Source organism: Toxorhynchites rutilus, chromosome 3 (assembly GCF_029784135.1).
Source record: "Toxorhynchites rutilus septentrionalis strain SRP chromosome 3, ASM2978413v1, whole genome shotgun sequence".
NCBI classification, from domain to species: Eukaryota; Metazoa; Arthropoda; class Insecta; order Diptera; family Culicidae; genus Toxorhynchites; species Toxorhynchites rutilus.
Window position 1 is genome coordinate 166,783,953 of NC_073746.1, and position 9,455 is coordinate 166,793,407.

The 9,455-nt window shown below is 40.9% G+C and overlaps 1 protein-coding gene across 4 annotated transcripts in view; it reads left to right on the plus strand.

Annotated features, from left to right (window-relative positions):
- The window catches only part of LOC129779502 (uncharacterized), a 247,500-nt gene extending 245,022 nt beyond the window's left edge, over window positions 1-2,478 (plus strand). For all 4 annotated transcript variants that reach the window (XM_055787007.1, XM_055787008.1, XM_055787009.1 and 1 more), the window contains 2 exons: window positions 462-708; window positions 795-2,478. In XM_055787007.1, the coding sequence (XP_055642982.1) occupies window positions 462-708; window positions 795-1,081 (534 nt within the window). In that variant the 3' untranslated portion in view covers window positions 1,082-2,478. The remainder of the gene's footprint in view (window positions 1-461; window positions 709-794) is intronic.
- The last annotated feature ends 6,977 nt before the right edge of the window (window positions 2,479-9,455 follow it).

Consider the following 9,455-nt stretch of genomic DNA (forward strand, 5'->3'; position numbering starts at 1 on the left):
AGCACGAGAAACTGTGGTTCAGCCACAGCGTCACGCGAGTCGTGTCTCACGAGCGCTCCACAATCTCGCGTCATCTGGCCAATTTGCGCCGTTCTATCTGTTTTCATTAGCCACAAAAACAAGCGCTATATCGCGGCAAGTTGCTCGCGCTATACGCGTCTCAACATGCGCCTGGCCTAATGGCTATCGAGAGAGCAATTTCTGTTTTTATTTATATTTTGTCATGCGACAGCTCTACTGAAGTACAGGGTGGCTCAAAAGTCATTCAATTCATCAAACATAAGGTGACTATCAATACGGCATCTATAGTCAATAGTTATACTACAAAACAAGTAGGTGACCACTTTGCCCCCGCTACCCCTATTTGTTGTTGTTTGGTGGTCCTTCTGTAAACCACGACCAATAATAAATGTTTTAACCATAACATAAATTATTTGTTCCATCTCTCTTTCTTCTTCCAGGTATACGTCAGTACATCGTTGGCAAATTTGTACGAAAGCGTTGGCAAGGAAGAATGGCGGCTGATCTATACCGGTATACCGGTTCTGTTGCACGACAAAGGATGCACCCGATCACGGTGCACACCACGAGTGAGCTTTGTTCTGGCAGAACGAGGCACCTGCTTCGCACTCTGGAAGGACACAATCGACAATCTGTCCGACTACAAGGTTGCGGCGGCTGCTTTCCACACCATGTGTCTATCGGCGGGTAAGTAGCTGAATTAGTAACTAATCTTTGTTGCAGACCCTACATACTGACAGCTTCGATACCTAATAGCGCCTTCTTAATTCTAGACCATCGCAAGGTGATCGGATTCAGCTTCGATTCGAACCAAGCGGCCCGCGAGATGTGGGTTCGTGTGGAGGAACTGATCAGCAATCCCGAGAATATCGCCCTCTCGGCACCGGGCAGGAAGCGGAAGCCCAAAAAGAGCACCAAACCCATCATTCTGCCACCAAAGTCGCAAATCTCGCAACCCTGTCAGTTCCACCACGTTACCAGCGTTACCACCAACGATACCCAGCGTTACTTTAGCCTGCAGGCGTTTGTAGCGGCGCCGGTCAAACACAGGGTGCCGTAATTGAAACGTCGTTGTTGGCCATTCGATTTTTTTTCTTTTCCTCACAATTACAATTTAAAAGGAATGACCGAAAGCGTCGATTATAATCATTAAGAGTGGATTTATAATTATTTTATTTATCAAACCATACAATGGAACATCACCCCGTTGACAAATGGCTTCCGAATACGTCCAGTTTGAATGCATGTGGAATAAGGTGATTCCAGTAGAACGGAAATTCAGTCAATTTAATTGGTTTATTCAATGTCCCCGATTTACGCCCCACATTCAATCATGAACGGGAAACGGAATGCGAAAACAGGATTAAAATGCGGATGAGACTCGGTTTTGCATCAAGCTGCCGAGTGTTGGTTAATTAATTTACCGTTGCGATATGATTTCCCCCTGTCCAGGAACAAATTATGCTATGAGTAATAGACGAGTCGGCTATAAGTCAACATTTTATCCATCGTTTGACTGTTTGCAGAATATTTTAAATATTTATAATCACTTTCATCCTAGACGATAGGGAAAAATTAGCTTTTGTATGCATACAAATTTTAAACATAAATAGCTAATAGAGATGCAATTGTTATTGGAAGCTAGGAATAGAAACATATTACATTCGGATATAGGATGAGAAATCAGAGAAATGCTGAGATTCGCAAAATAGTTGTACAATGTACATATTGTGTCTGTGATAAATTGATGGGAATGTAAAATGCATTCCAATGAAAAGCACAAATGAAGAGGATTAAACGATCATTAACTCCAAACGTGGACCGAGCGTGTGCGACGAGAGGATGAAATGAAAACTAGTTATAATTGACTTTTTTTTGTCTCTCGAATGCGCCATCACACGTTCAATATTTTCATTAAAAGCAACATTCGGTCATTCATTCACCCATCATATCAGCCACAATTCCATCATGCTGTCATGCAGTGGTTCTGAAGTGTACCCCTTCGGACCATCAAAAAAAAAAGAATAATAGCCCGAAGGATTTTAATTAAAAAATAACGTTTAAAGCAAATTGTTGCTCCCGCAAAATCGGTGACAAGGACACAACTTCATCATAATTAAAAGGTAATGGTTCGATCAATGTTGTGAAACAAGTCGCAATGGATCGTTTTAATCATCTTCCACGAGAATCAAATAAATGCTAAATATGTTGTAGCCTTAAGTCATTTTTATAATTAACACAAACTACATCTCGCATTGTTTGTCAATCAGTTATTTCTGCACAAGTCCAAACTACTTTGAAGTTTAAAAGATAGTCAAACTAGATAGATTTAAGAGGGAAAGCAGAAAATACACCTTGATTCAACGATAGAAGACTCCTCTGCTCTGTAAATAAGACGTGTGCATGTAAGTTTCAATATTTCAATAAAGCAGCTACGTGAGTAGTGTTCGTGCTTCATTTATGTCTGAAATACTCTGTTTATCTTCGACTACGCCATACAGATTGTTTACGTGAATTTGTGTAAATCATGAAACACATTTGTAGACAAGATGAAATCAATTTCCTCACATACATTATCAAATGATAACAAACACAAATTGAAACAATCATTCGAGCCAAAGAAATTGCGAACGAGGGTTCTTCCAGAGACGACGGTGCAATCCACACGAGCTCTGTTCACATAGGTACCGTTTTGTCTCATATTCCGAACAGCCTCAAATTCCGAACACTTCATTTTTAAATATAAATTTACTAAATTTTTATGTTATAAATAATTGAATAATGAAAACACAGACATTCTTTGAAGTATAGGCTTCATTTTGACATCATTTACAGGTATCAATACAGCCTATAATTTATAATATTAGACATTTGCAAGAAAGTAACAGTCAAAACCAATGATAAAATGTTTGCGTTAGCAAATTCCGTAAAAAACAAGCATCGTTCATTTTTCAGTTTTTGTAGTTGTTTCAACTGTTTTGATTGCTGTTTTTGCGGTTTTCATGTGAAGTGCTAGAGAATGTAAGAACCTACAATAACTGGGTGAAAAAAATGATATTTTATGCAGAAATCTTCATTAAAATTAATATTGAAATAGTGTTCGGAAAATTAATCAAATTTCTACGCATGATTCGAATTCCGAACACTTCATTTTCAAATGTAAATCTACTGATTTTAAATGTTATAAATAATTGAATAATCAAAACCCTGAAATTCTTTGGGTTATAGCATATATTTTAACATCATTTACAGGTATCGATACAGGCTATAATTTATAATATTGAGCATTTGCAAAAAAGTGACAGTCAAGACCAATGATTAAATTTTTACGTTAACAAATTCTGTAAAAAACAAGCATCGTTCATTTTTCAGTTTTAGTAGTTTTTTCAACTATTTTGTTTGTTGTTTTTATGGTGAAGGCTAGAATTTGTACGAATCTACAATAAATGGATAAAAAAACGATATTTTATGCAGAAATCTTCATTGAAATTAATGTTCGGAATATGAATCAAGTTTTTACGCATGATTCAAATTGCGAACACTTCATTTCTCAACGTGAATTTACTGAGCTTACATGATCTAAATAATTTAATAATCAAAACCTTGACATTCGTTTGGTTATAGACTTCATTTTAACATCATTTACAGGTATCGATACCGATATAGCGCCCTTGGTCCCGAAACCTTGTAAACTATGAAAAGCAAATACAATCAATAATGGACCGTTGCTTTTCTCTATATTCATGAACGAGATCGGATTGATCCTTCCAATTGGTAGTCGATCATTCTACGCGGATGATGTTAAAATGTTTATGACAGTTCGAAACTCAGCAGATTGCATGCGACTACAGCACCTGATAAACACCTTTGTAGAGTGGTGCTCAAGAAATTTTCTGACACTTAGTGTGCACAAATGCAGGGTCATAACATTTCACCGAAAACTGAAGCTAATAACGTTTGCATAAACGATCGACTTTCAACCTTTGCTACGGGTTGAACAAATAATTGATCTCGGTATTACGCTTGACTGTGCCTTAACGTTTAAGCTGCATTACTCGGACATAATAAATGGGGCTAACAAGCAACTCGGATTCATTTTTAAAATCTCCGACGAGTTTCGCGATCCTACCTGTTTGAAAGTATTTTTCTGCACGCATGTTCGATCGATTCTGGAATTCGGCGTAGTGGTTTGGTGCCCTTATCATACAGTGTGAATTGCAAGGATTGAAGCCGTTCAGAGGAAATTCGTCCGTTATGCCTTACGTAACCTTCCATGGAATGACCCCAACAATCTACCACCATACGAGGCCCGTTGTCAGCTGCTAGGACTGGAAACTCTTGGTTCTAGAAGAAAGGTTAGCCGGGCAATGTTTGCAGCTAAGGTGTTACTGGGCGAAATTGTAGAACAATAGGAAGTGTGAGCTTAATAAACATTAAAAGAATCAGGTATGATTTCAGGAATTTGCAACCAGGTAACCTAGCGTAGCCAGTAGCCATAAATATTCCTCTTTGATAGGGCCCGATATTTGAATCAAGGGATAAAACTCCGTTGAACAACGTGCTTATAGCACCGAATATAGCAACCCAGCTTTCTGAAGCTGGCCCGCAGCAAAGCTTTGGCGATCCTGCCACTGCCTACCCGAGAGGACCTCAACCGTCAAGACACCGAGATCCCGACATCGCGTGTATCAGCAGCAGCAGCCGGCCGGCCATCACGACACACTACACACCTACACAGCAGCCATTGTACAATAGGTAACAATAAGAGAAAAAAATATATACTTACCTGTTTAATATTGGGGAAAATCCGAGCCCTTGACCCGCAAAATCACCTCAAATACGAGGAAAGCCGACCCTGAGAGCTAAAGGCCTCAAGCTCGAGCTATCCACGACAAAAAGAGGCCTTGAGAGCCCAACCTCAACGATCCCCGAGGCTCAGACCTGGGATCGAGGTTTAGAGGGAGGTCCGTCTGACCCCTATGAGAGTAATATCTTTCACATGAATGTATTTTTAAATTCCTAGAGGAACTGGCAGATTATTTTCCGGATCTTTCTCGATGCTGAATGGCATCCAAACCCCGATGCTGAATGGCATAATCAGCCCGGATTATTCTGGATGTGCAAAGGATGTCGTGACGTCATGGCGAACGCTCGTTCTAGAAACGCCATAGTATCGATCAATACTGCTGCTAAGGAGGTAAAAGACGTGTACCAGAAACGAAGAATTGTGTACCAGAAAGAATTTGATGATCTGAAGACGGATATCAAGGAGAGTTTGATTGCAGAACTCAAGCAAGAGATCCAAGGTGGCTTCAACTTCGCTGACCCCTGCTGTCTCGTCGCCTTTACCTCGTCATTTCAACTTTAATTTTGGTAATCGATCAACACCGAAAAGAGGTCGTGATGAGGACATATTGCCGTCACAAGAACAACCAACGAAAATCTTCCACGGTACCGGTCAGTCCGTAAACAATACGCTTTTCAGATCAGGATCGAGAGCTGATGACAAATTTTGGGTGTATCTCTCCAAAATATCTCCAGATGTCAAGGAAGCAGATGTCCAACAACTAGTTAAGGAGCGCTTATCGACGGATGATGTTATTGCTAAGCCGCTAGTTCCAAAGGGTCGGCCATTGTCAACTTTGACCTTCGTCTCTTTCAAGATAGGCGTCAGTCAAGATCTGAAGGCCAAAGCTATGGACGCTACGAAGGCTACGTGGCCCAGAGAAATCGAGTTCAGGGAATTCCTAGAGTATGGTACAAATGTACAACATTTTTGGAAGCCCCCGCAAGTCATCGACACGGGAACATCAGCAACGAACCAATCACAGCAACTCCCCATCCAGGGAGGGAGTCAGTAAACCACATCCCCCAACCAAGTTCTTCAACGCCTGATCTTGAACAACGTTGTCATCCAATACCTTCATCTAACGCAAATAATACACAGCAGACTGTCTACTATCAGAATGTTCGCGGATTAAGGACTAAGACCAATGACATGCTTCTATCACTTCTCGCCTGTGACTTTGATGCAGTGGTACTTACAGAAATGTGGCTTCATTCTGGAATATCAAGTGCTGAATTATCAAGTAACTACGTATTGTATCGCTGTGATCGTAATTCACTCAGCAGTCACTTGTCCCGTGGCGGTGGTGTCTTGATTGCAGTGAAATTTGAGCTTAACTGTAGTTCGGTGCATCTAGTAGACTGTGAGAGTTTGGAGCAAACAGCCGTGCGCATCATTCTACCCCGGTTCTCATTGTTCATCTGTAGCATCTACATACGCCCGAACAGTCATGTGGATACCTACGCCCGTCACGTTGAATCCATCCATCAAATTCAACAAATGGCCAACCCTGATGATGTGATCGTAATCCTCGGTGACTATAATCTCCCGAATCTAGTGTGGACCTTCGACGATGATTTCAATTCATTTTTACCTCTTAACGCATCTACGGAGCAGGAACTAGCATTAGTAGAACCAACACTGTCGTCTGGGTTATATCAAATTAACAACCTACTGAACGCCAACGGTAAGCTTCTTGACTTGACATTTGTTAACAACCCTGACCGTGTAAGTCTTGTCGACTACCCATCGGCGCTCCTCAAAGTGGACGATCACCATAAGCCGCTGGCTTTAATTGTTAACTTTTGTTCCCGAATGGAAGATGACTCTTCTTCTCGCTCTGAGCTTGATTTTTCTCGCTGTGACTATCATACTGTAAATAACAAAATTGCTTCTCTGGATTGGGACCGCATACTTGACCATACATCAGTTGACAATGCCGTATCTACATTCTATGAACAATTGAACGAAATTATTAGAGAAACAGTTCCGTTGAAGGCCCAGCGTTCTAGGAATTTTAATCAACCCTGGTGGACTCCACAGCTTCGAAATCTCCGCAATAGGCTGCGAAAAGCGAGAAAACGATTTCTTCACGACAAAACTCCAATACGCAGAAGAGAACTACACGAGGCCGAAGAAAAATACAAGAACTTGCAGCTTGAAAGCTTCCGCAAGTACATAAATGCTCTTCAAAGCACATTCAAACAAAATCCAACTTCTTTCTGGAGTTTCGTACGGAACCGGAAGAACTTGACGCGGATACCGGACAAAATCGTTTATCAATCCAGCAACTCCGACTCACCACTTTCTTCTGCCAATCTCTTTGCCGAATTTTTCCAAAACATGTATGAAAGCAATTCATCTCAACCAACCCGCCAGTATATTGACAGTCTGCCATCTTACAATCTCCGTTTCCCAGTACTTGTGTTTGATGAAGATGTGGTGCATAAAGCACTTAGTTCAGTAGATGCAACAAAAGGATCCGGTCCGGATCTTATTCCCCCGGTCTTCATCAAGAACTGTGCAGCGATGCTCGCCAGACCAGTTTCTATGGTTTACAACCAATCTCTGCGCGAGGGTATTTTTCCCGAGACTTGGAAGCTTGCATCGATAACTCCAGTCCACAAGAAAGGCAGCTTTCACGATGTCGAAAACTATCGCCCGATATCGATTTTAAACTGCCTAGCAAAAGTGCTCGAGAGTCTAGTTCATGGTGCACTATGTCCGATTGTACAGCCTGTGATTTCAGAGTTCCAACACGGCTTCGTTAAAAAACGCGCAACCACCACGAACCTTATGGCATACACTCACATGTTAATCAACAAAATCGAGAAGCGGCAACAAGTTGATGCTGTTTACGTCGATTTCTCCAATGCTTTTGACAAAGTACCCCACGACCTTGCTATTCTGAAAATGGATCGACTTGGTTTACCATCCTGGATAATAAACCTGCTAACCTCATACTTATCATCCCGCAAAGCTTTTGTCAAGGTCCACGGTACTAGATCCAACGAATTTACGATTCCATCTGGTGTGCCACAAGGAAGCATTCTTGGTCCTCTGATTTTTGTATTATTCGTTAACGATCTGTGCGAAAGGTTATGTTCGGAGAAAATTTTATATGCGGATGATTTGAAAATTTACCGAGTAATACATTCAAATTTAGACTGCTGCATACTGCAAGCTGACATTGAGCGATTAACGGTTTGGTGCCAGGAAAATGGAATGTATGTAAACGCTGAAAAATGCAAGGCCATCACATTTACGCGCTCTCGCTCCCCTATTGTACACGGATACATGTTGAATCTCTCGCCACTGCAGAGAGTCAATAGATCAAAGATCTGGGAGTTCTTCTTGACAGCAAGCTGCGTTTCCATGAGCACGTCTCGGTCACAATTTCAAGAGCAAATGCGATGGTTGGATTTTTGAGACGCAACACAGCTCATTTCGATGACGTCTACGCTCTGAAGTCGTTGTACTGTGCTTTTGTTCGCAGCGTCTTGGAATACGCAGTACAAGTATGGGCCCCATATCACGCTGTACATATCCATATCGAAACGTTAGCCTACACGCACCATCCCGACAGCTACGCCACCATCGAGTCCTGGCGATGCCTAATCAAATAATATTCCTCAAATAACTATATGGGCAAAATAATCCATTAGACGCTTGCTGCCGCGTCTTTAACGAGGTATCTGAACTGTTCGATTTTAATATTAGTAGGTTAATCTATAAGAATAGAATTAAGCCCCTATAAGCAGTCTGTACAACCATTAGGTCGAAGACGTTTGACATTAAATAAATTTACCAAACGGAAAGAATTCCGCGCGTGTATGTGTGTGTGTGAAGCGGCTGCTTCGAGATCTTCCCGGGGAACCGTTTGTGGCATCACTCTCCTCCTAATGGATTCCCTTCTGGCCTAAGGTGCACAAACAGGCTCTTGGTGACACCGTTCATAATCATAAATGAAGAGCTTCACCATAACAGCGACAACATGCTCCAATCGCTGTTCAATTAGAACTGAGTGGATTTCCGAGCGGCACTCGCTTATATACCGATTGGTGATTTCAATAGCCTGTTTTGAAAGCAAATTTAAGACTATTGAAACATGTTTTTGGATCAGAAAGTAACAAGTATAGAACGCGTAGACATTTTATCTTTCGAATGAAGTGTTTATCATACCATTTCGTTCAGTTGTTTAGGAGCTATTAACACTCAAAATCTCGGTCTCCGGCGTAATGCTTTCGTTTTCGAAACTTTGATTTTACACCCCGGTATAGAAATGAAAGACGTAGTCCTACGTCAAAATATGTTTGTTTCGAGCATGCAGTTGTGCTATGTTCTGATTGGAGTTACTCCAATGAAACCACAATCAATGGATACGTTTTTATGTTATTTTATAGCTCCTTATACTTCCACGAATTATATTCAGTTACTTACTGTTAATTAATAACAGTGAAAAAATCGAATTTCGTTATTTGTGTTGGAATATCAAAAATCACTCAATTTTCGACGATAAAAACATATTTTTTGGAGTTTTTTCATTCAATCATACCCTCTTCTTCAAATAAATGCCAATAAAGCCTGA